The sequence below is a fragment of the Argopecten irradians genome, chromosome 3, assembly GCF_041381155.1.
Source record: "Argopecten irradians isolate NY chromosome 3, Ai_NY, whole genome shotgun sequence".
Taxonomy (NCBI): Eukaryota; Metazoa; Mollusca; class Bivalvia; order Pectinida; family Pectinidae; genus Argopecten; species Argopecten irradians.
The window spans coordinates 41,708,328-41,733,996 of NC_091136.1; the positions used below are offsets into that span (position 1 = coordinate 41,708,328).

At 34.4% G+C, this 25,669-nt stretch overlaps 3 protein-coding genes across 5 annotated transcripts in view; all 3 read right to left on the bottom strand.

Annotated features, from left to right (window-relative positions):
• Nucleotides 1–2,787: 2,787 nt before the first annotated feature.
• LOC138318638 (zinc finger protein 723-like) lies at nucleotides 2,788–10,132 on the bottom strand. The gene is made up of 3 exons (XM_069261189.1): nucleotides 10,066–10,132; nucleotides 8,460–8,626; nucleotides 2,788–7,507 (listed from the first exon to the last, which is right to left on the bottom strand). The coding sequence occupies exon 3, from the start codon at nucleotides 7,368–7,370 to the stop codon at nucleotides 6,261–6,263; it is 1,110 nt and encodes a 369-aa protein (XP_069117290.1). The 5' UTR covers nucleotides 7,371–7,507; nucleotides 8,460–8,626; nucleotides 10,066–10,132; the 3' UTR covers nucleotides 2,788–6,260.
• A 753-nt stretch (nucleotides 10,133–10,885) lies between these two features.
• Nucleotides 10,886–15,421, bottom strand: LOC138318639 (mediator of RNA polymerase II transcription subunit 29-like). The gene is made up of 4 exons (XM_069261191.1): nucleotides 15,259–15,421; nucleotides 13,467–13,525; nucleotides 12,276–12,360; nucleotides 10,886–11,862 (listed from the first exon to the last, which is right to left on the bottom strand). The coding sequence occupies exons 1-4, from the start codon at nucleotides 15,397–15,399 to the stop codon at nucleotides 11,650–11,652; spliced, it is 498 nt and encodes a 165-aa protein (XP_069117292.1). The 5' UTR covers nucleotides 15,400–15,421; the 3' UTR covers nucleotides 10,886–11,649.
• Nucleotides 15,422–19,960: 4,539 nt separating this feature from the next.
• Nucleotides 19,961–25,669, bottom strand: part of LOC138318640 (uncharacterized) — a 77,687-nt gene continuing 71,978 nt past the window's right edge. For all 3 annotated transcript variants that reach the window (XM_069261193.1, XM_069261194.1, XM_069261192.1), the window contains 4 exons: nucleotides 24,901–25,049; nucleotides 24,410–24,433; nucleotides 24,115–24,183; nucleotides 19,961–23,717 (listed from right to left, as the gene is read on the bottom strand). In XM_069261193.1, the coding sequence (XP_069117294.1) occupies nucleotides 20,712–23,717; nucleotides 24,115–24,183; nucleotides 24,410–24,433; nucleotides 24,901–25,049 (3,248 nt within the window). In that variant the 3' untranslated portion in view covers nucleotides 19,961–20,711. The remainder of the gene's footprint in view (nucleotides 23,718–24,114; nucleotides 24,184–24,409; nucleotides 24,434–24,900; nucleotides 25,050–25,669) is intronic.

Genomic DNA, 25,669 nt, shown 5'->3' on the forward strand with positions numbered 1-25,669 from the left:
GTTTAGCTCCTGAGACCTCCATAATAAGCAATTCAAGGACAGAACAGTCACACATAAAATCACACTCAAAATTTTAACACCAGTTACAATGTATGTATTACAATGCCAGTAATGGTGACCTGGACTACATACCACAGAAATCATTTTATCATAATGTTCCTGCTTCATATAGCATGTATAATGCAGAATATTTTCACAGCAACTTTCGCATTTTCATGCCTTTTGACTTTTTAACAGTATCTTAATTTAACAATTTACTGTTAAAACACTAAATTGTAGTTGTGGATGTTGTGTTTTTGCTTTTAGTTTATTAACTCCTAAGTGAGTTTCATAATACTCAAAATGTATATATAATTGTCTGCAAAAGTTAGTTGGTAGAATAAAATAATTATATAGGGTCTTAAATAGTAATTAGATGCTCCACCACTGTCAAATAGTATTTTTTCACTATCAAAAACAGGAGCAGACAAATTGGTATTTTTCTTTAGTTATAAAAGTTACTTTACACGATTACCACCATTGAAAAGTTTGAGCTTCTAATTTTACTTCAAGATAAAATTATCAAAAATAATTAATAATATCCAGAAAAAATTCTGGAATGAAGTACAGATTGCGCATGCACCAAAAGCAAAGTAAATTATATTTTTTTTTTGTGTGTGTTAATTAGACATATATAATTAGACATATATATACATGATTAAACACCATTTATTGTTCAAATGATTAGTATTGTTTATGCACTGTCGGTGGTGGAGCATCTTTAACTGTTGTTAGTGTTAATTTCATACAATATTTTATTTATCTGAGCCTGGAAAGTTTAATCTCTTTGTATGATATTAACACAAATATACATTTTTTATCACATAACTACAACAACTCACATTTTGAAGAATTTCAAAGTCAAAATGTACATGTTATGAAAACCCAGCAAAGACAGCTAATTTGTCACATCATCTTCAGATTCTATGTGACATTGATTCTTTGGATCACATCGATGTAAATATCATGACACCTCAATGGATTTCCTGCCAAGCACAACCAATGAAGACTGCTCCAGGTTATATTAAACAAATACATACCAGTATGCAAAAATGTTAATTTTAAGCTGCAACCTTTTCCCTGGAAATCTGGAGTGCAATGTATATGTGGTACATTTGTATGTGGTTTCAATGTACAAGGGAAAATGGAATATAAAACAACTTTGCTATATGCAGCAATAAGGATTTATATACTACTGTATACAAGTGTACTTGTTATTATAGAAGTGATGTTGATAACAGAGTTACTGTAAGCGTACCTATTTTAGGGGCAGATTTTTAAATTTAACATTCAGTTATACAATGTAATTAATTTTCTCTTTGTTTCTGGCTTTCAAATTGGCCTATTCATGTTTTTCATTCCGTGCTGAAAAAAATTCTGAGAATGACACGGAAACCTGACGTTATCGTGACATCACAATAGAAACATAGACGTTGCGTATTGATTTGGAAAAAATAATCGCTTGGAAAAAATCAATTGAATCATACGTGTCAACGTATTTCATGTTATAAAGTATTCTGGAAAGTTAATTATAAGCATTGAAGTCACTATTTCTTAATTTCATTGCGTTATGAAATAAATTTTTGTTTGCTAACTTTAGTGAGAATCCGCTACGCGGATTCACACAGTTTGCAAACAAAAGATGAAATTAAAAAATAGTGACTTCAATGCTTAAAGATGCTCCACCGCTGACAAATGGTATTTTTTCACTATCAAAAACATGAGCAAACAATTTAGTATTTTTCTTCAGTTACAAAAGTTACTTACTTTATACCATTACCACCATTGAAAAGTTTGAGCTTCTAATTTTACTTTAAGTTAGAAACATAAAGAAATATTTAATTGCATCCCGAAAAAAATCTGTGTCACTATACCCCATATGGAATGAAATACTGATTGCGCATGCACCAAAGGCAAAATTAATTATTTTATTATAGTTTTGTGTTAATTAGACATATATACATACGATTGAACACCAATTATTGTTCAAATGATGAATGTCATTTATGCTCTGTCGACAGTGGAGCATCTTTAATTGAACCCCCAAATTGCGCTAATTCATATCCATGCAATCATGATTTTCAGTTTTTGGCAAAAAATTTCACTGTGCTATATAAGTACCAGGTAGATTAACAGTTGTGTGGATGATATCTAGAGAGCCTCTAGCTACTTATTAAGGTAGCTCCATACTTTTGGGAAAACCCATGTCATTTTTTTCTAACAGGTCTTATTTTCTTGCATTTTTCATGTAGATTTCAAATCTGTAAAGATAAATGGGTGTTCTCGAACTACTTTTTGAGATATTTAAGCTCGAAATATACCATCCATGCAAATTTGCTGGCCGAAAATAGAAAAATTCATAAAATTATGTTTTCTGTAATATTAGGGTGAATGTAGTCTCGATCCTGATGAATTTTTGTCCTATATTTCTAAGGATAGAACAATGTACAAAACTATTGTATTTTTACAAATGCTTACTAATTTTTGTTATTTTCCAGGATGGTTTCTATACGTAATTATCATGTTTTGTCATATTTTCGCCCGTAAAAAATCAATGAATAGGCCAAAAAGGAAATGAAAACCCATGTCAATTACACAATATTTGTATATGATATGCTCAAGATAATATATTTTTCAAATATCATACAAAAACATGGGGTCCTCGAAAAAACAATAAAGGGTGAAGTTTGTAACTCACAACCCTTCCCCCAACTTCGCTAGCCAAGGGTATTAGGACCGATTCTCTTTCTACTAGTAGAGAATCGGTCCTAATACCCTTGGCAAGCGAAGTTTCCCTACCCCCATTTCATCAGCGCTCAGATGGGTGATATATGACTATTTTTTTAAAATCATGCCGCAAAAAAACATTCCACATCAATTCATATGTTTTATGTGATAGTATATCTGGTTTATGTCTGTTTGTTTATATGATTTTCTCCAAATTTTGTGTTTAAAGGAAATCCGTATGCGATTTTTTTAGAATTCCGGAATTTCGGTCCGGCCGGGTCCCCTCTTACCATTTATAGCAACGAACGGCACTTCCGGTGTTTGAAAATCCATTCCCATTTACGACGGGGAACGCAAAAACCTCAGAGATAGCATATAATTTTCTCTTCACTGTTTTTATTTGATTTATTTACTGATTTTAAACATTCAATATTATATGTAGACAATTTTCACCTTTTGAAAAAATATCCAAGTGGGATGTCGTGGCGTATCGGAGACCATTCTGGAATTCAAAACAACCTCCGCAACTTCCGGTATAGCGTCATATGAATTGGCGCGGTCTTCAAAAGTATAGACCTACCTTAACACAACAGAAGGATTTCATTTACAAAATTCTTCTCACAAGTAACACTAAAAATAAATTTCTCACAAAAATCAGTGATTTGAAGTGGCAAATTTCCTGCATATCCAGAAAAAAATCTTTACAACTAAACAGTTCTTAATTACTTTCCTTCCTAATTATACAATGTATTCAACAGATCCTATGTACATGTTTCATTTCGTAGAGAGAAGATTTCATTTTTTGTTCATATAGCATTTTGTAATAGTAAGCTATACAAGTTATCTTTCTTGTCATTCTTTCCATTTAAGTATGTAAGTTTGAAGAAATAAATTTAATGTGAATGACACCAACTCTACAGTATGCTAATCAGTTTTTAAAGGTGTCAATTTGACCTACTGTAGTATGTTTACTTCAATACTGTATTGAAATGTCAACTGAACTAATACATCTCGACTTTTTATTGTTTTTGATCATAGATTAAATTAATTATCTAATATAATTAAATCATGGACAATGGTCATGCAAGCATCAGGGGTGGAGGGGATGGAGGGTGGGTAAATGGCTGTTCCTGCAATCTAACCCTCTGTGTAACACATACATATGTATAACAGATGTATTGTAGTTGGAAGTTAAAACAGGTCGCAGACCAGTGTTTTTGTTCACTAGGAACTCTAGCTTCCTCCATTCTCAAAATCCTGTATGTTATTGATCCTTAAACAAAACTAACCAACAAGAAAACTACAATCATTAAACTTTATCTAGCTATAGTAAGAATGTAGTCAATATGTGGAATCTCCAATTTTAATTACGGTAGACAATTTTTGGTCAGATAACAGGCTTTCGGAATATTATGCTCCATCTACAAATACCTACACAATATGATTTTATTAGTTTGATGTCCTATTAACAGCCAGGGTCATGTAAGGACGTGCCAGGTTTGTTGGTGGACGACAGTCTGAGTACCCGGAGAAAAACCACCGACCAGCAGTCAGTACCTGGCAACTGCTCCACAAGGAATTCTTGTTCTCTATATCTTATATTAGGCTCAGTTATATGACAGGAACAAGCTTAAGGATGTTAAGTGACCATCAATCAATATTTCCCTCTATACAGAGACATGCAGGGTACATTTTGGTTATCATGTTGACAATAACCAGGACATGAAGGCATATGGGTGCACATCATGAAAACATTATACAAGATTATTATTTCTATCACAAATTAGGGCTTTTCAATATAGACTCATGGGAAATAATTTATAAGTTACATAGGGCCTATACAAAAATGTATATTTAACGAGTTTACATGTGATGTATATTTCAAAGATATACACAAGTCAAAAGAATCTACAGAAATGTTGTAGTACATGATCAGTGTATATTCAAAAAGGATATGGGTTTAAGTTAAAATGTATTTTTGTGCTGCAAAAAAGCAACTAATTAAGGAAATTAAGTTCAATTTAAAAATGTGTAAAGATATGTATATTTAAAATGAGTGAAAATACAGTAAATACTAATACATATAATATACAAATGTAATATACTTTTAACAATTCATGTATATAAAAAGCATTTTAAAAATTTCTACATATATATATATATACATATTTACCATTATTTTGGTATTATATATTTCTATCACAATACATCATGTTTTTTACTCTCGGGCCATCATATTTTGTGTCAAGGCTGTTGGATAAATGTATTGATATTTAAAAAAACTTCTGGTCGTCAAACTGCTGTGCTCCGATTGTAAAACAAATTAATAATGGAACTGAATGTGATGTAAGAATCATTCATGCTGTCCTATTTGTGTAGCATTAAATACCAATTCAAAGCCCTGTGGTCAGTTATATCTTGAAAGGACCCTTTCAGTAATTTTGGTATAATTAACAATTAACATACCACATTAACTGGACTTGATTACAATGGTTCAATGTCTATAAATCATGCAGTAGCTACAGATATCACTTTGCAGTAAACATACCTGCATGCAGTTTGTCAACAAGTAGTTAATTCTCAAGTACGTAATCTAGATCTAAAAAGACGTTCAATGAGTTAGAATATATATCATGGAGTTTTTGCTGAAAAAAAAATCATTGATATTTTCTTTATGCAATTAAGATTTTGAATATTAATGAGTGCCTACTTCAATTTGCTTACGAAGATATATCTGTACACCTTATTTGCATATCTTGGCAAAGGTGTTTTACCTAATCTAGCATGTTTAATTTGAAGTTAATTCATTATACAAAAAAAGGTATATAATTGTGGTAGAAAATAACTAACATTTATCGGATATGGAATTTATTTCACACTTATATGTCAGTTTTTAAAAGTTACAAAAAGACACTTGCTAAAGCTTAATAATACACTTATCTAGAAAAAATATCATATCTTTAATTTTCCAACTACCACTCACTGTGTAACCTCTATATCATTCACATTTCATGTAGTTTAACAACAAGGACATATTTTCATTATTCTAATCCTAATAGAGTTAATTTCTCTTCAGTTCTTTCCAGTGTATGGTCACCTCAATTTGAGCTTTTCAAAAATAAAGGCTTTCCATATGATCTACAAAACAAGAGACTGTAAATTATATTCTAGAAGCGAAGTAGGTAGATGAAGAAGAGGGCGAATCGTATATCTAGCAAAATGAGGGTGGCTACAAGGCTACTTTAGGCTTGTAATTGTTAGTCCACCATATTGCAACAAAAACAGAAATTTTAATTCAATTAAATACTTGTCTATCATACTATATCATCATGGGGCGCCATAGCAACAGGACATTAGAAAATTATTGCAACCAGAAATGTTATTTCATAGTTGTCTATGACGCCATAAACATGTAACAAAAGGGAATAAAAAAGATTAAAAGTCACAGAGAAACAGAATCTGAATCTGAATTCTCCATGATTTTTCCTGATTCTTTAGGTACCATTACTCATCGAGCTCTGTCCTTCAGGCACAACACTCATCGGCCATTCTTCTACTGGTTCACAGGTGTGCTCCTCTAATTCATCGGAATCTTTAAACCCCTTACCACACGCATCGCATGTGTGTGATATCTGATGATCATCATGTATGGTAATGTGTTTTTGCAGCCTATCTGTGTCCTTAAAACTCTTACCGCAGATATCACATGTGTAAGGTTTAGAATTAGTGTATGTGCAGGTGTGTTTTTCTAGATTATCAGAATCCTCAAATTCTTTACCGCAGATGTCACACATGTACGGCTTCAGTTCTATGTGTTTCTTGGAATGAATCTTTAGATCTGATGCCCTCTCGAATCCTTTACCACAGACCTCACATCCGAACGGCTTCTCTCCTGTATGTATCTTCATGTGTGTCCTCAGATTGCCAGACTTTCGGAACTCTATACCACACCAGTCACACTTGTAGGGTGTTTCCCCAGTATGGAGCGTCATGTGATCCCGTATGCTAACTCCCCATTTGAATTCCTTTCCACACACATCACACTTGTATGGTGTTTCATTTGAATGTATCGAGGCATGTTTCTGTAGATTACCGGACTCACTAAACCCCTTCCCACAGATTTCACATGTATATGGTTTCTCTCCTGTATGTGTTCGTGTGTGTTTCTTTAAGCTCCCTAATTCGCTGAACTCTTTAGGACAGAGCTTGCACTTATAAGGCTTTTCCCCTGTATGTGTTCTGAAGTGTTTTCGTAGGCTTCCTGATTCCCTAAACGCTTTTCCGCAAGCAGCACATTTGTATGGTTTTTCTCCTGTATGTATACGGAAATGTCTCCCGAGACTTCCGGAAGTCCTGAAATCCTTTCCACAGACTTCACATTTGTGGGGCTTCTCTATGATAGCTGTACCAGTATTAGATAGTCTATTTATATTTGGATCCATTCCATACATGTTGGAGGTATTCTGGCCACCTGCATGTCCCTGATAGAAGTTACCTGGCACATCGTGTGACTTCTGATTATTTTCTCCTTCCTTTGTTCCACTAGTTTCAGCTTTCACTTTGGGGAAATTGTCTTGTGTTAAAAGTTTCAGCAATTCACTCATCGTTGATGGTTAGCATTGACTGTATCTGTGGATTCGTAATTTAAAAGTCTTTGCGGTGTGTTTATCCCCTTTGTATCAATCTGTGTTAAACTTGATCTTCCCGTCCTATTGTCATGCAAGAAGATTCCTCAGAAGACCTAAATGGAACAAATTACAAAAATAAACAAGTTACCTTTACACTCTATTGCACAAGTTTACCTTTACACTCTATTGCACAAGTGTTCATCAAAAATTGTTCTCATGGCAACCATTGTTTTCTATAAACATGTACATGTATATCAGTTATCTCATAGTCTCATTCGTAATAATATATGCAATTAATACTTAACTGCTCATACATGTAAATCATCTGTGATGAAAAGATGATAAATTACTTTTGGGAGCATATGTAATACAATTGTAGCTTATTATTACGTAAACATGTAGTTTGACTAATTAAAATTAAATAGTTCAAGTTTTGGAACCCATCGCCAGAGCTCCAAGAACGACCCAAGAAAGTTTATACTATAGATTAAAATAAAATCCCTATATATATGTATATAGAGATAACAATTAAGCTAAGAAACAATAAATGATTATATTTAGGATCTTTTTTTCAAAATTATGGTATTTTGTGACATTTGAGCATCATGCATTGATGATAAGTAATGCCAACTGTGGCAAAATCTTCCTGACACAATACAAGCAGACACAAATTATACATTAATATCAAAATTTCTAGAAAGATGTTTTTGACATCTTTTAGGCAATAAAAGATACTGTAGGTACAAAGGGCAATAACTCTTACACATGGTCTAGATTATTTTGTTATTGTCTCAGAAATCTCTCACAAAGTTGAACGAAAAAAATCAGTTTTTAAATATTCAATTAGTTTTTTCTTTCAAAATTTTCTTAGCAATAAATACTTGAGGTAGTAAGTTAATGGTAAATATTACATTAATCCTTTCCATTTACAAATGAAGCGAAAAATGTTAATGAATGATGTAACAGCTATGAGAGATTTATATCTCAAGACTTGCAACACTGTAATTACAAGGTTGACATTCTACCATTCAACTCAAAGGAACTAAGATAGTAAGGCAATGGTACCTGATGCTCTCACTTCAACTTTTTACAATTCTTTAAAATTCTCCACCACAAAGTCTTCAACCAAAAAAATAACAAAAATCTATGGCCAGATTCAATATCGCCAAGGAAGCAGTTCATCCTCCAACAACTTCAATCCCTGAATAGTTTAAATGGCTTATGCAGCAAATCTGTAATAAAAGTGAGAAGAAAAACTCAACAATGCTGTTGAATTGTCAAGACATTAAAACTTGTGCTTCTTTTATGTTCATATGATGCACACTATACCATGCATGTGGACTTCCCTCAATTTTAGAGAAATTCACATTAGCAGAATCAAGATATGTTCACATGATGCACACTATACCATGTGGACTTCCCTCAATTCAAGAGAAATTCCAGCTAGCAGAATCAAGTAAAATCTATATACATTATATAATTTCTAAATCTCTGATAATATACTGTAACGTTAAACTGTAGAGCTCTGTTACATTCGTTCCATTTAATATTCAGTTTGCTTTATACTCATTCTTTTCTTTTATACATATAGTTTTACCATACAAAGGTGTGACAAATGATATCGAAATACATAAAGATATACTACATTATTATACGATTGGTGTTTTTGCTGTATTTTGATTGGCCAAAACGTTTTTTGACGTCGAGTCGTACCCAAATATAGCGTAACAGGGGTTTCCTAATTCAATGACGTCTGAATAATCTATTGTGACGTCATTATTATAGTTGGCAACATTTATGACGGAAGTTTACTGCAACCAACGGTGATCAACTGCGAACTTCAATTTATGGAAAACGTTCAAGAATGCCAGACGGGCAATTGATGCAGCGATGAAATACTCGGATCCGGTTCTACCAGTCTAAAACATTAGCAAGAAGCATTTGGATATTTACCATTTACTACAGGTAATGGATTAACTACTTTTGTAAAAAGAACAATTACAAATATCATCCAGTTTAGTCTTTTTGAATAGCCGGGTTAGTATCCTGTAAATGTCATATAATAAAACAGCTATCGACCTATTTTCAAGTGGATAGGGTGAGTTATCAACCCTCGAAAATGATATAACCCTCGGCCTTTGATCTCGGGATATATCACTTACTTCGGTTGATAACTCACCGTATCCACCTGAAAATAGGTCGATAATTGTAAAGTATCATGATCACAAATTCAAAAAGAAGTAAGTTTTAAAAGAAAGTAACCGTAACATTAAAATGCAGCAATTTTCCAATGTTATTGATATTCTTTTTTTAATTAGGCCTACACAGTAGTAGTTGTCTCCCTTGTACCTTTAAAATGTTACTTACAATTTAAATATTCATTTCTAGTACTAACTACGAATAACCTAAAAATATATATGCGACGGTATACTCGATTTCAGCTTCACTTTGTTTTCATATCACTGGATAGTACAATTATAGGCCTAATTCGATTCGTGCACACACAAAGCGGCACTGATGCACTGGCCCATGGCATATCACCGAGTAAAAGTGTCGCTATTTCAGCTTTATTTATTCCAGGTACAACTTTTATATCAGTTATTTAATTTCAATAATTTCCAGTATTTCATATTTAGTAAATAGGGAGAATTAATAACGGCTAAGTCCTTACCTCTGAATGATTTTGTCAATGTTTAATTTCCATCTTGGATTTTTTATTGTCATATAGTCGTTGTCGGTAAAACGCTTGAAAATCATAATAGGGACTTACTACTATCAGGATTCCTCATAGGAACGGTTACGAATCGACATGATAAAACAGTGAAGACTCTAAAGTGGGATAAACCCCAGGGGGCCAACTCAATGAAAATGGATGTTGTCATACATTTTTTTTGTATTTTGTGGTTGGACTGATGAATATGTATAACAGTCATGTGATTTTTTTTCAGAAAATACGAGATTTGATAGTAAATACGAGATAAAATACGAGATTTACTCTAGTAAATATCCTGATTTTTAAATAATTTTTCAAATCTTGCATTTTCTGAAAAAAATCACATGACTGTTGTTCATATTCATCAGTCCATCCACAAAATACAAAAAATGTATGACAACATCCATTTTCATTGAGTTGGCCCCCTCTGGGATAAACACAACGCCAACGACTAGTGTATTTGCATATACTGCAAAACTTCAGAAAATATTATTTCCAAAAGCATTATGAATCATCTTATTACTACCAACATGGTTTCTGTGCAAAATGATCAATCAAAACGCATGACCTCAAAATCTAGACAAATTAACCTGATTTCACCAAATCATTTGACATACATTATACTTCTATGGCACTGGTTGAAAACCCTTAAACTGGATATTTTCGTTTCCTCTGCAGTGTAACTCAAACTGTCATTACACTGTACAATGTTTGTCTGAAAACTAATTCATGTTTGTCTGAAAACTAATTCTTATTACAAAGAGAAAGACAACAAAAGTATGTTGTTATTCTTTTTATTTTCTTTCAATCATTGTACATGTAGATTGTATAGCCAGACATATTGTCATACACTTTACACTCGTACACATATTCTACCACAACTTTCCCATAAAAAATCCATATACTCACTCATATATATACACATTTGTTCTTACTTCTCTAAAACACACTTATTTACCATCATTTATTCATTGATTTATTCTTCTTTACATACCCACAATTAGTGTCAAAACACTAATTACTTTTTCAATTTTTAAACAGACATGAGATATTTTGGGACATCAGAATGTCTAGTAACAACAGGGAAAAAATGAAAGAAAAAACTTAGTCAATTACTGAAATGCTAAGAGCACTCTGCTGATATTACTTTTATAATTTTTTTTACATCTTTACATAGACACTGACTGTTTGAAAGACACCTCACGGTACTGTTGGATTAATTTTCATGGTAAGGGAGATTTTAAGGTAATTTTAATTATATGAAAAATAATAATTGTATACTGGTATCAGTATTTAATCAATTAATTTAATGGCAACTAAAATGGCACATCTCCATCTTTTAACTGATATAGTTTCATCATGTTATAATCACAGGAGCCTTGCACAATATTTCCCAACACATCTTCCAAATACAATGCATACTATATGCACTACAGTACATAATGGAGATTGAGTATATAGGAATCAGTGACTAAATCCTGTGACCACAATATATATACACAATTTTTGATGCCATTTTTTCATGAATTTCTCTCAGTATAGTTATGAGTCAGAAATTTTCTTTGAGCAGTCCATTAAGAGATCATGAATTTCCTTGGCACAGTTGATTTGCTGTCTGACCATTGAGAGGAATTGAGAGTAAGGTACTGCTGTAGGAGTCTCCGGCCACTGGTTGTTCTCCTTGGGCACATTTACAGTAAATGGGATAAACTTCTGGCTGTCTGCATTCTGTTGGTGAATTTCTAATGCAAGTCGCTGAAAAAACAATCATAAATGTGGTACTTTCATGTACAATTTATAGCAGTTCTTTATTTTGTCTCTTTACCAAGTTATAAGGATGTTGATTATTGAGGTTATCACACTACAAATAAAAATGTTAATAAAATAGAGTAAGAAAATATCAGCTAACAAAAATCTTAATAAGTCATATCAAATAATCATGCAATTTCAAACTAATATTTTGAAGGTAAAATTTGATTTTAAAAATATTCCATTGTAATTTCAATACTACTAAATAATCTTGATTTGTTTTCTGATCCCTATTGTCTACAACATAACAAAGATCTTTTGACTGTTTGTACAATTCTATTGTGACATTGGTAGTCATGAGATATTTTTTATGTTACATTCAGAGCCTTGATTCTATAATATATTGTAGACCTACTTACCAAATTAGACTCAATCTGGTCACAGAGAGAATAAAACTCCTCCAGACTTTTCTCAAACTTTTGCTGTTGGCTGTCTGCAGGGCGCCTGTAAAGTAAAATCAATACAAGATCAAAGAGGGATCTGAGCAAATAATACCGTATATTAAAATGTTTTAAACGGAATGTTTTAAATGGACCTTTAAAATCGATAGCAATTGATAATTATAAACTTTAAAGATGCTCCACCACTGACAAATAGTATTTTTTCACTATTAAAAACTGGAGCAAATGATTAGGTATTTTTCTTCAGTTACAAAAGTTACTTACTTTACACCATTACCACCATTGAAAATTTTGAGCTTCTAATTTTACTTTAAGTTAAAAATATAAAAAATAATTAATTGCATCCCGAAAAAATTCCATGTCACTATATCCTATATGGAATGAAATACTGATTGCACATGCACCAAAGCAAAATAAATTGTTTTTTAATTTGTTTTTGTGTTAACTAGACATATATATATATATACGATTAAACACAAATTATTGTTCAAATGATGAAGATCATTTATGCTCTGTCGGCGGTGGAGCATTTTTAAGCTTTCAACTAAGTATATATATCTCAAAGAATTGTTGATAAAAACTTGGTTGATAAATGTAAATCTCAATTAGCAATTAAAATGTAAAAACAATCTTGGAATTATGACATGGAGATTTCACCTGCATTATGCATCCTAAAGAATGTAAAAACAATTGTCAATCGTGACAGAATGATATCAGAGTAGTAACATGTATACCATTCTATACGTTTATAATGGTGATAGGGTATCCAAGGATTAATTGTCTTTCTTTGATACTTTATTGGTTTAAAAAAATCATTGACCGTTAGAGACCGACAGTTAGTCAGTCGCAATGATGGAAGATTTCTGACAGATGGTAGTCGGGAGAAGAAGTGGAGGCAGGGTATGATTACCGGTATTCAATCTACCATGGTGATTGCACTATGGTACGCTACACTTATCATTGGACATGTAGAGTGTAGTGCAATCAGCCGTGAGTCTCCGACAAATCCGATGCAGAAAAAAATTGGTATGATTGAGACATTTGGTTAATGATTTAATTATCTATTATATCATAATATGTTAAAATTTTATCAAATTGCTTGCATAGATTTGTAAACGCTATATGTAGTGTTTTAAATTGTACACTTACAATCCGTCATCTGTCAATGCATTCTGACGTAAGGACTGGCCTGCAACTTTGATGAGATTCTACAAAGACAAAAATGTCATTTCAATAACTTTATAAACTGGGAATACTTCTCAATATTACATTAAAGATGCTACATCACCGACATAGCATAAATGATATTCATCATTTGAACAAAAACTGGAGTTTAATCGTGTATATATATGCCTAATTAACACAACAAATAACATGAAATAATTCATTTCGCATTTGGTGCATGTGCAATCATTACTTCATTCTATATAGGATATAGTGCCACGGATTTTTTTCGGGATGCAATTAATTATTTTTCATATTTCTACCTTAATGTAAAATTAGAAGCTCAAACTTTTCAATGGTAGTAATGGTGTAAAGTAAGTAACTTTTGTAACTGAAGAAAAATACTAATTCGTCTGTTCCTGTTTTTGATAGCGAAAAAAAAACATTTGTCAGCGGTGGAGCATAATATCATGTATCACAAATTAAATTGTACTCCATAAATTGCAAAAAAAAAAAAAAAAAAAAAAAAAAGATGAAATAGTTTCAGTATTAGTGCGTTGTCCGAGAATTTCCAAAATAAGTGATCTAGTGTTTAGAGGATTGCCAAAGCCTTTAACAACACAGACGCCTACAATACAAATTAAAATACTACGGCATAACAGGCAACACACACAAATCAATCACAGACTTTCTCTCACAACAACAATCAAATAAAATACAAGTAACTTCAGGAGTCCCTCAAGGAACATGTTTGGGCCCAATTCTGTTTCTCACATACATTAAAGATTTCCATCAATACATGCAGCACAACATACTAAGATTATTCGCAGATGACAGTATTATATACAAAACAAAAAACAACAAAGACGACACAATAAAACTACAGAAAGATTCGGACGCAGCAGCACAATGGGAAACAGACTGGCTAATGAAGTTTCACCCAGATAAATGCAACATCAACAGTGTTACACCAATACGCAACAAAATACATCACAACTACACACTCCACAATCACACACTCGAGCAAGTAAACTCAAGTAAATATTTAGGACTAACACTACAAAAAAACCTAAAATGGGACATGCACATAATTAATATCATCGCAAACGCAAACAGATCAATAGGCTTTAAAGCACAACTTAAAAATTAATTCACCAAATATAAAAGCACGCGCATACAAAGCACTAGTCCGACCCAAACTGGAATACTGCTCTTCCATATGGGATCCCCACAACACACACCAAATTCAACAGATAGAAAAAAACACAACGCAGAGCAGCAAGATATGTTCACAACAAATATCACGACATCAGTTCAGTTACAAACATGATACATCAACTCAACTGGCCAACATTACAGACACGACAGCTACACACAAGATTAATACTTTTCTACAAAATAATATTCAATATAGTTGCCGTTCTTCAGACAAATCTCTGCTACAAAGGACACATACAAATATTCATTTTCCCCACAAACAATAACACAATGGAATCTCCTCCCTGTACAGGCTGTAGCAGCAGTACAATGCACTACACTCGAGGACTTCAAGGCACATATTTCCAACGTAGCCCTTGAAGCCCTCACGCATTAGTTTTGCACACACCTGTTATCTATATACTAAAAAAAATCACAAATTTAATCCCTTCACACCTTTTTACCCCTACAGATCACCGTGACATAATCATCATTTTTTGACGGCGTTCATGTAAAAAGAAGAGAAGATTACTCGACGATGCTTTCGTATATTTAGGCAATACTCAAAGTGTTACCTTACCGCAAGTGACTCTTTGAGTCGTGGTACAAGAATTTTAACTCGATGAACGGGATCTGAGTCTGTTAGTTGCTGCTGCTGTTGTGATGGAGCATTCTGTTGTCCCTGTGGCGCCTGCATTCTATGATCTGCGGAGGCAGCCATTTTGGGACAATCGGAATCAAACAGGTGCTTTTATCGAAGGGTCACATTCGATTCGGAGCAATGTTACTTGGCCAGGATGGACAGGATCACAGTTGCCAATATGTAATATTTACATACTACACTAGTACTGGTGCACTCAAGTTTACCGAAAATTGTAATAAAGATAATTAAGCCTGAAGTTTATATAATTAGAAAACACAAACAGGCCTACTGTAAAAAATTATATAAGCTGTGTCTAACATTTCATCTATTCAACGAGCGATAATACAGTGGCCTTGGACTTGAATGTACGAAATCATATGCGCCATATATATCTAAATAGAGGACAAATCGGCCAAACCCAGGGGCGTTTTCGTTCGACCGTTGTTAAAGCACAGGTTTACGACGCAAAAAAAAATAAAAATAAAAATATAAAATCACCAGGTCCGTCTTTAATTAATAAACGAACAACTAGGTCCAACCAGTCAAACCGTATAATCGAAAACGGACCAGGTCAAATCGGCCAAACCTGCTATACAAATCTAGGATAAATCGGCCACACCCGCAAAACAAATTTATTAAGGTCGCCATACAAATTTAGGTCAAATCTGTCATACCTGCCATACAAATCTAGGTCAAATTGGCCACACCCGCAAAACCAATTAATTTAGGTCGCCATACAAATCTAGGTCAAATTTGTCATACCTGCCATACAAATCAAGTTCAAAACGATAATTTTTAGTCAACTTTACAACGTTGTCGAACAAATCAAGTTCAAATCGGCCACTTCAGCTCAAAGAGCGACAAGGCAACAGCGCATATAGTTCCCATGGATATTTCAGTCGCCTAAAAACATTGATTAAACCAGGAAATGACAAGCAATATTAATTTTATATAGCTAAAAACATTGATTAAATTATCGGTGATTTGTGCTGTCGCTTCGAGTGTAGCTATTTCCGGTCAATCTAATTAAAATTATACTTGTAATTCCGCTCCACTACGATACTCTACGTTACGCTCCAATACATTTTAATTAGATTGTATTTCCGGTGTACCGATGTACATGTATGGCCTATTGAAAGCAAGAAGCTGACATGATGACGTCATGGATCAGTAGTTACATGGATTCGTATGAAGGTAAGACGCTTTGCATTAATAACTTTAAATTCTGATAAGTCTTTGGGAATTATTATCCAATGTTGAAAATGATAATGTCAATAGATCAGAATAATTTGATAAAGAATGGTCTAAAATAAAGTAAGTAAAGAAATGTCGTTCATATCGTTTACAACCAAATAAAAGTTGTCGATTGGTGTCAGAAGAGTCCGTCATAACGAATTGTTGATGTTAACAAAGCATGAAGGTATGTCAATTAATTCTACATGGGTGTAATCATCTTTTTTCTTCGATGTAAGTTTCGAAGACCGACAGTAAAAATGAAAATGAAAAAACAATGATTGGCAGAAAACCAAATCATCTGGACAATGACTACATGTTAACTGTTGCCGATGTCTTCTTTTTGGTTATGTTCATGCTCAAAAATCAAATCAAACATTTCATCAATAAAATATTCATCCTTTATAAAATGAAAGTTAACGATATGCGATGCCTGTTATATTCCAAAGAACGATTACATGTGGTGATAAAATATTTGGCTTAAATCAATAACGTCCAAAACAGGGTCATTTAAGAATGGAGTTTCGTGTATGCGATATGTTGAGGACTGTGTGCACACGTGCATGGTCTTATGGACATTAGTTCGGGCTTACCACATTAGATTAGTTTAGTTTCTTCTGCATCAGTCGTATCAAACTGAAACTGGAGTGGTAAAGAGTCGTAAAATAATTCAGTAAAGGTAAAAGTATCAAGGAAATGACGTGGAACTTTATTGTCAGATTAGACGTTCTAAATTCCCTAATATAAAGCTCATGCTAAAACACAGCATGTTTTTGTGTGAAAAAGGTTGCTTAAAATTACCATTCATTTTATTTGCTCATATGCGTTATGGATACGCCTTCGAAATATACAATGTAAGCGATTTTCTAATGCAGATTGGCCTTATTACAGACATAGAGAAAATAAAACAAAAACAAATATGCTTTCAGTATCAAATTTATTCGTATAAGAAACATCTTTTTAAAAACACCTTGTTGTACAATATTATGTAGACTTCTGTACAATTGTATGTATGAAACGTCTACTTTGATACCGGGTATAGCACAGTTAAATATTAGCACATTAATTACATGGACATTGCAGTAAGTAATCACAAACGCCTTGGTCCATCTACATTACGTATTATATCATTAACAAACATATCATGAATCTAGTGAAATGCTCCAGGCTCCTGTGCTCATAATATGGCAGACTATACTACGTGATTTTTTTCAGTATAAGGAAATATTATAGTTGGCCCAACAAAGTGGTTAACAATGACGTCTACAAGTAGGATATGATGCATTCAGTCTGTGAAATGATATTCATGGAACATTTTCACTTGTATGATACATGGTCATTGTTTTTTACATGTATAATATGGATCCTTTAGGGTGATAAAACAATGTAACAATTTTTGTTAATTATTTATAGAGCTTACAGATATAGAATACATGTTGCAAGATAACACACAAGTAATTATAGTAGTAGATCTTCACACAAAAATGAAAACTACTATTACTTACAGCGGAATTGATTCCAGCAAACTTGAAATGTATATAGTTATCAAAAAGCAAATAAGTTTTAAAGAAACACAGACGCTCCACCGTCGACAGAGCATAAACAATATTCATCATTTGTGAACAACAATTTGTGTTTAATCATGTATATATATATCTAATAAACACTAAAAAGAAATATAAAATAATTATTTTGCTTTTGGTGTATGCGCAATCAGTAGTTTATTCCATATAGGACAGAGTGCCACGGAATTTTTTCGGAATGCAATTAATCATTTTTAATATTTCTGTCTTAAATAAAATTACAAGCTCTAACTTTTCAACGGTGATGATGGTGTAAAGTAAGTATTTTCTGTAACTGAAGAAAAATACTAAATTGTCTGCTCCTGATTTTGATAGAGAGAAATAATACCATTCGTCAGCGGTGAAGCATCTTTAAATAACCTTAAGTGGAGTGTCTTTTCGACATCACTTTTAAGAAATGATCACTTTCATATTCTAATTGTAATTGAACACATCAAAACACGAATATGGAGCATTTACAAATTATAATCAAAGAAAGAACAAAAGAAAACGTAAAGAAAGCTAGAACTTGGTGAGATAATTGCATCACAAAGCTAATACGATAAACAGCATTATGTCGTGGTAGCATTTAGATTGTTTTCCGTTAGCTGGCGTGAAAAGCAACATTATGACATACAGGTATACTCAGATGATTACAAAAGCTATACCCAAATGAACTTCATCCCCCTACTGTAGGCCCACCTAAGGACAAGATCCGACAAAAGCAGCGGCGAAAATATTTACGAAAAGCAGGGGCAGAGCAGAATGGTGCGATTTACAAACACAGTCACAGGCACAGAACATATCCGGTAAGCAGTCTTTAAACATTTAAAATTGTAAATAAACATTACACTGAAAACTCGTTTGTTTTCGCGGTGATTGTACAAATAAATATTTCGTACGGTCATGACTTTAGTACGGTCATGACTTCATTACGGCTTCAGTACGGTCATGAGTTCAGTACGGTCATGACTTCAGTACGACTTCAGTACGGTCATGACTTCAGTACGACTTCAGTACGGTCATGACTTCAGTACGACTTCAGTACGGTCATGACTTCAGTACGACTTCAGTACGGTCATGACTTCAGTACGACTTCAGTACGGTCATGACTTCAGTACGACTTCAGTACGGTCATGACTTCAGTACGACTTCAGTACGGTCATGACTTCAGTACGACTTCAGTACGGTCATGACTTCAGTACGACTTCAGTACGGTCATGACTTCAGTTCGACTTCAGTACGGTCATGACTTCAGTACGACTTCAGTACGGTCATGACTTCAGTACGACTTCAGTACGGTCATGACTTCAGTACGACTTCAGTACGGTCATGACTTCAGTACGGTCATGACTTCAGTACGACTTCAGTACGGTCATGACTTCAGTACGACTTCAGTACGGTCATGACTTTAGTACGACTTCAGTACGGTCATGACTTCAGTACGACTTCAGTACGGTCATGACTTCAGTACGACTTCAGTACGGTCATGACTTCAGTACGACTTCAGTACGGTCATGACTTCAGTGGTGAAGACCATCTGAAATATGTATTCGTAACACATTATTTTTTCAAAGTAAATTATCCTGTCAAAGTAAAATTGCTGAGTGAATTTGCGTCCCAAATTTTGGTCATGTTTTTGCATACAATTTGCAGTAAGAATAGGACCAAAATGCGGGTCGCAAACTTAGCATTCACTATTGACAGGATATTTTTACTTTGATATAAAAAGAATGTGTTTCGTGCTCTTTGATTTGTTGGTGGATATCTGATTGGTGAATAAAGAATACCCAGAAAACAAAGCGAAAGTTAAACAGCCGCGTAAACTAATGATTTTATAGTAAGGTGTTCTCTTGTTCATATTTGTCCAGTTGTTATATTGACAACTTGTTGAAAAAGTGTTATCTGAACTATGAGAATCGACCCTCAAGTGTAATGATATTTCCTTGTGAATTATAGTTCACGTAATTATCAAACTAACACTAACTGTCAGCTAGAGCTTAAACTCTCATATCGATAGCATTTTAATTGAAAGTATGCATATACATGTCTAGTTCTTTACATAGGAATTCGACCAATTGAAAATAGATTTTAGATAATCAAACACGTTTTCAAGTAGTTCATCACAAAGCTAACGATATTTCGTAAAATCATTGTTTCAGAAAACTGGAAAAATAAAGCAAAGGTTTTATCTCTTTCCCAATTAATTTTTAGAAACAATGGATCTTGTATATTTTGAATTTATGTCATAAATTAGTTTACGGCATGTTTAGTAGCAATAGAAAAAAAAGTTTAAGGAAAAAATGAAAACCTGTTTGCAATACAGTATAAAGTTTGAAAGTTCGAACCAAAAATGTAAAGGAATCAAAACAAACACCTATTATAATAAGTTTACAGCAATATACAGACATCAAATCACAACACATATATAGTAACAAAACTAACAATACAACAACGCAAAGTGTCTTCTTATGGGTAACAAAGTAAACTAAACATAAACTCACTGTTGTCCGTAACTAATAAAAAAGTAACAAATTAAATTGATTGGTCAGGACTGTTGATAACACATCAACCGATTATAAATATTGAACGTGATCAGGAATTTGTTGACTGAAATTTGTCAATGAGTTGTTGGACCCATCCCTTCATAACGACAAGATTGTCGGCATCTGAAGTCAGCTGGTCAAGGCGACCCAAGGACCGTGATGGTTTCAGAGCACCGCTTCCCGGCGTGCTTGACCGACTCCTGAACACCTGAGCAGGATCAGAACTTTCTCTGAGGAAGTAACCGTCCTCTCCTCTACAGGGAGTTGACGCACGTTTATACCTAAACCTGCTAGCTAAGGGAGACGACTCCCGTTCACAACTGGCCGACTTGGTGTGGGCACGGAGTTCTCGCTCTTCACTGGAGGGTCTGGAATTCCGATATATTACATCCTGCTGAAGACTTTCCATTCTTTGTTTCACAACAGCTCCTGGCTCTTTGGGAGGTTTCCCTATCCCTGCCCCAATCTTGTTTACTATCGAGTTGCTTATGGGATAGTGTTTAGTAGACTCGGGAAGCACAGTCACTTCAGACTTTGGCTGGATTTTCTCCTCCAGTCTTTGCACATAGGCCTTGATCGGGAGGTCAGCCTTTGGTTTTGACACTAGTGAGATAGAAGGTATTGATGAGACAGGTGAAAGTTTATCATTGTGGTCAACAGGGTCAACATCCATCTCGCAGTATACGGCAGAATCTCGAAACGCATCACCGTCGTCAAAAGCCATTGAAAACTGACGCTCATAAAAACTATCTCCAGAAGAGTCAGACTCAGTGTGATCTCTTAGTTTCACATTTTCATCAGTGCTACGAGGAGAGTTTTCAGTGTTGCAGCTTTCGCCAATAGAAAAGGCAGAATCACATTGCTGAATGTTGAGGTTTTGAAGGTTTAATAGAGTTGAAGTAGAATCCTTTAACATTTCCGAAGACAATTCTTCACTCCCTTGTAACTCGTCGTTGTTGAAACTGCAGACCTGCTGCAAGTTTTCTATACTAGGCGTTAATGAAATATTTGATTCAGGAAATATGTGTTCTGGATTTCTAGACATGTCCGACTCGGCCATACGTTGGCCTATCATAGCACCACCGAGTTCCCCTGACTGTAATACCGACGTGAGATCTAACTCACGTGACTTTGGCGACCCGAACCACGAGTTGACAGACAGAAGACTGTGTCTATTGTCTTGTTTCTCTGAATACGTATCATCCTCCTGCTCACACACACCTTGAAGTTTATTGTCATATGAGCCTGATCGTCTGTGCGTAATTTTACTTGCAAAATCATGAATTTTGTTTTTCAGCGTGTCTACGAGACTATCGTTACAGGAGTCTTCATCGCTTTCCTGACTTTCATAAGAAGAGGATGACACGTTAGATGCACAGGAATCTCGATGAGAAAGCTGATTGGTTGTTTCATTTTCTGGTGGTATTTGAATAATATTTGTTGGGAACTTTTGCGACTCGAGAGATAAAGTTGAATCCGATTTTTGCAAATATTCTTCCATTTCTGCCACAATTTTTTCATGATCAAATATAACTTGATCCATATCGAAAGAGGAGGACCTAGCCCCTTTCAAATTGTCACTGGTTGGCACGCCAACTCTAGCACTAGGCGTTGAGTTTGACCTTTTCAAGGGTCGATGCTTACGAATTTGCGGGAGTTTACCCAGCGTGCTGTAATCATCTCCATCCCGATCATATGGCGAGAAATTCTGAAGATGGCTGTATTTCCCGATCTGCCTGCTTGAACCTCCGATGCCTGAATGAAGATCCGACACTGAAGAAGAACCGTTGGTGGTGACGAGATCACAATGACAGGTGGACTGGTAGTGGTGACCATTGTAGCAGTTATTATTCTTACTGAAATCACTGAACACATCCTCTGAACTGCTTTTGTCCAGTCTTTCGCGTGACGAGTTACCTTTACATAACTTAGGTATATCGTCAGTAGAAAATCCTGTCACCGGAAGCGAATTTCTATTTGCATACACCATCCAATCTAGACTATCTAATTCCCCATCAGTAGAATGGGCGCGCTGACGCATTGGCTTATCGTTAACCTGTCTCACATCTATATTTGACTGAACCCAGGGGTTCTCATTCCTGAATGAAGAACTACGATTCCCGACACTTTCAACATTTGAACAACTGGATGAACACATTCTTTGGTCAGACGTTAGAGAGGATGATAAAGGCAATGGTCGAGTAAGGAATACGGACTTTTGACCAGAGGGAGACGATGTTCTAGATGAATCTTGCATAACCTTTCTAGTGAATGTATCATTGAATGCAGACACTGATTTCCCATCTCTTCGTAAATTGCTTAAAGGTTCTTTAGGGGGAGAATTTTGATCACGATTCACTGTAAAATATTGTTTGATATCGATCACTCTCTTTGGTTGAGGTAAAAGAGCACTAAAACTATCTGTACTACAGACAGAAGATCTCTCCACACTTGAACGTGGCGTGGACGGTCTCTCGATGTCAGAACTGTGTATACTGGATCTTTTATTGTCCAAACTTGTATTACTAGAATTTGGTGTGACACGTCCATTCACCCCATTCTCATTAAGAACTGGCATACTTGAATAAGTGTCTAACCGATAACTATTCAAACATGGCCTGCTGGTAATACTGATATGAGATCCCGGATCCTTTGTTGTTGGTCCAAAGTTATCCATAGCATTGTCTTTCACGGGAGTGTTCGGACCAGAGACAGAAAGGCACTCTTCACTAAAATCAACAGATCTTAGAGGTTTCATACGAGTTGCAATTCGAAAACTTCTTGATCGCCTTGTGACGGCGTCCCCATTTGGCTTCTTATTTTCTGTATCAGCGGTTTCTTCTCCGGAGTCGATCGAAGCAGACAGTAATGGGCGACCTCTCACAGCTGATTTAAAGCTGCGAGTTCGACCTAGGGCATTTCCCTCAGAGTCATCATCTTCCATGAGACTAAGGTCGCCGTCGCTTTTCAATGCTGAAATGTCACTGGCTGCTCTGTCACGTGACATAGGGCTATTTATCTCCACTGCTGAACCATATTCTGCCTCTTTACGACCCTGTAGAAAAAAAAAGGATCAACAATCTAAGTAAGGCGGATGTCTATTTTTTACATTTATAAGCACGAAAAGAAAAACTGCGTGAAGGTCAGTGAAATTATTGCCAAGAAATAAATAATTTGACAAAATAAAAATCATCTCCCATTACATACTGAAAACATCCATGATTAAGTGAAAGTCTTCTTAAAAGTGTACTTATCCTAGAGAAATCATGCTAATTTAGTTATGATTTGACTGATATATTTTTATTGGTGTAATTAAATGTACTTAATTTAGCACTGAACTTGCTGCTATAATTTAGATAATGAACAAAACTTGACAATATCAAAATAAGCATACACATTTAACAAACATATTCCCAATCCAATCACAAGTATAACTGATTATAATGCCTCACCTTTATCTTTGGAGTAAGACTCATTTCTGAAGCAGTAAGGAGTGAGTGCTTCCTCGGAAAGTTTGGTGACTGGAAACAATAGGAAACAAAAATTAATTTAACAGACATTCCCTCTAGTTTTCTGGCCTAACAGTGTCAAAGTTGATAAATCAAGATATTGTGGAAATATTTCTAATGATTAACTGAACTCTTTGCTAAACGATGCATTACTCAAATGTTTCATTCCCATCTTTAACAGCCACGTTATGATCTGGATATGACAAAGTTACTGACGATAGAAATAGGCAACACTTACCACCCTTGGACTTACAGACTCCGCCTGAAGGTAAGTCAAACATAAGAAATATCAGTAAAAGCTTGGTAGTTAATCATGCGACAGTTTATGTCAGTTTAAAAACATAGGAAGCATCATCGTAAAATAGTACATGTAATTTGAAATCTTCAATTACACTTAAATGTTTCTATTTATTCTATCATACTAAACTGGCCATTTTGGACTGACCTAGACATTACCAAAACTGTTCATAAATCTGGTTTTTCAGTGACGAATTTAGTTATTTCTTCTACTTCAAGTTTTAAGACAACACCTGCTTGCTTTGTATTAAACCCTATATACTCAATCTGGTTTTTCTGTATGTAACCTTTGTCCACCAAATCTCATAGCCATATCCTTCTTTTTTTGAAGCCATATTCGATTATTTTTTAATTTTTGCTGCAACATAGGGCAAAGTTTTTCTTCATATTATTGAAGGTATATAACTTTATTTCTATGATTATAAGACTTACCCTTCTATTATCCTTCCTGTTATGAGGTTTCAGAAGTTCAGAGATAATGGTGCCTGATTTTCGCCTCATCCTCTGTCGCCTCTCTAAGTACTCCGGAGCATTGTGGTGGTGGATCTTCTTGGCACCAAGGTCTGCAGGTGATACCGACTCTGGCCAAACAAATTCACTCGTATAGAAATCAAGGTATCATAAATCCTATTATCACCATCTGACACTGTCTGAATGATTTCTTTTTAAGGTCGAAAAAATATTTACGATGAAAGTTAATGATTACTTGCACTACATGATACAAAATAAGGTATCTAAATGGTGTGGTTTTCATTAAAATTACTCTAAAAACAAACAAGTTGGTCCCTTGATTGCATGATGGTATGAAATGATAATTATCTACCAGGTATTTGCCAGTGTCTTATTTCATCACATCTGAGGTATGTGAAAAGACAAAAATATCCTCCTCATTATGGTATGACGAGTAGGTTTATGATATTATATATGAAATAAAACATACAGAAATTGTCACCATAACTTGCACAAATGTTAAAATAATATCACTAAATTGAAATGTAATAGAATATCCGTCAGAAGTGAGGAAATACTGAAATATTGGAAGCTCCTGTTGCAGGGGACATCTTTTCCCTGTTAAGTGGAGTGACATTAAATATTAAGAACACTTAAACCACCATTACATTTAATTGCTGTCAATACTGTTTTGCAAATTTTATTTTGAAAAGAACATAAATATACTATGAGATCCACTGATCAGTGACAG

Excerpts from the sequence above, each read along its gene's own strand:
- LOC138318639 (XM_069261191.1), bottom strand. The coding sequence starts at position 15,399 with ATGGCTGCCTCCGCAGATCATAGAATGCAGGCGCCACAGGGACAACAG. Across the intron at positions 12,361-13,466 it reads GCATTGACAGATGACGGATT|GCGCCCTGCAGACAGCCAAC; the intron begins GTAAGTGTACAA and ends TTTACTTTACAG. Across the intron at positions 11,863-12,275 it reads ACCAGATTGAGTCTAATTTG|CGACTTGCATTAGAAATTCA; the intron begins GTAAGTAGGTCT and ends TTGTTTTTTCAG.
- LOC138318638 (XM_069261189.1), bottom strand. The coding sequence starts at position 7,370 with ATGAGTGAATTGCTGAAACTTTTAACACAAGACAATTTCCCCAAAGTG.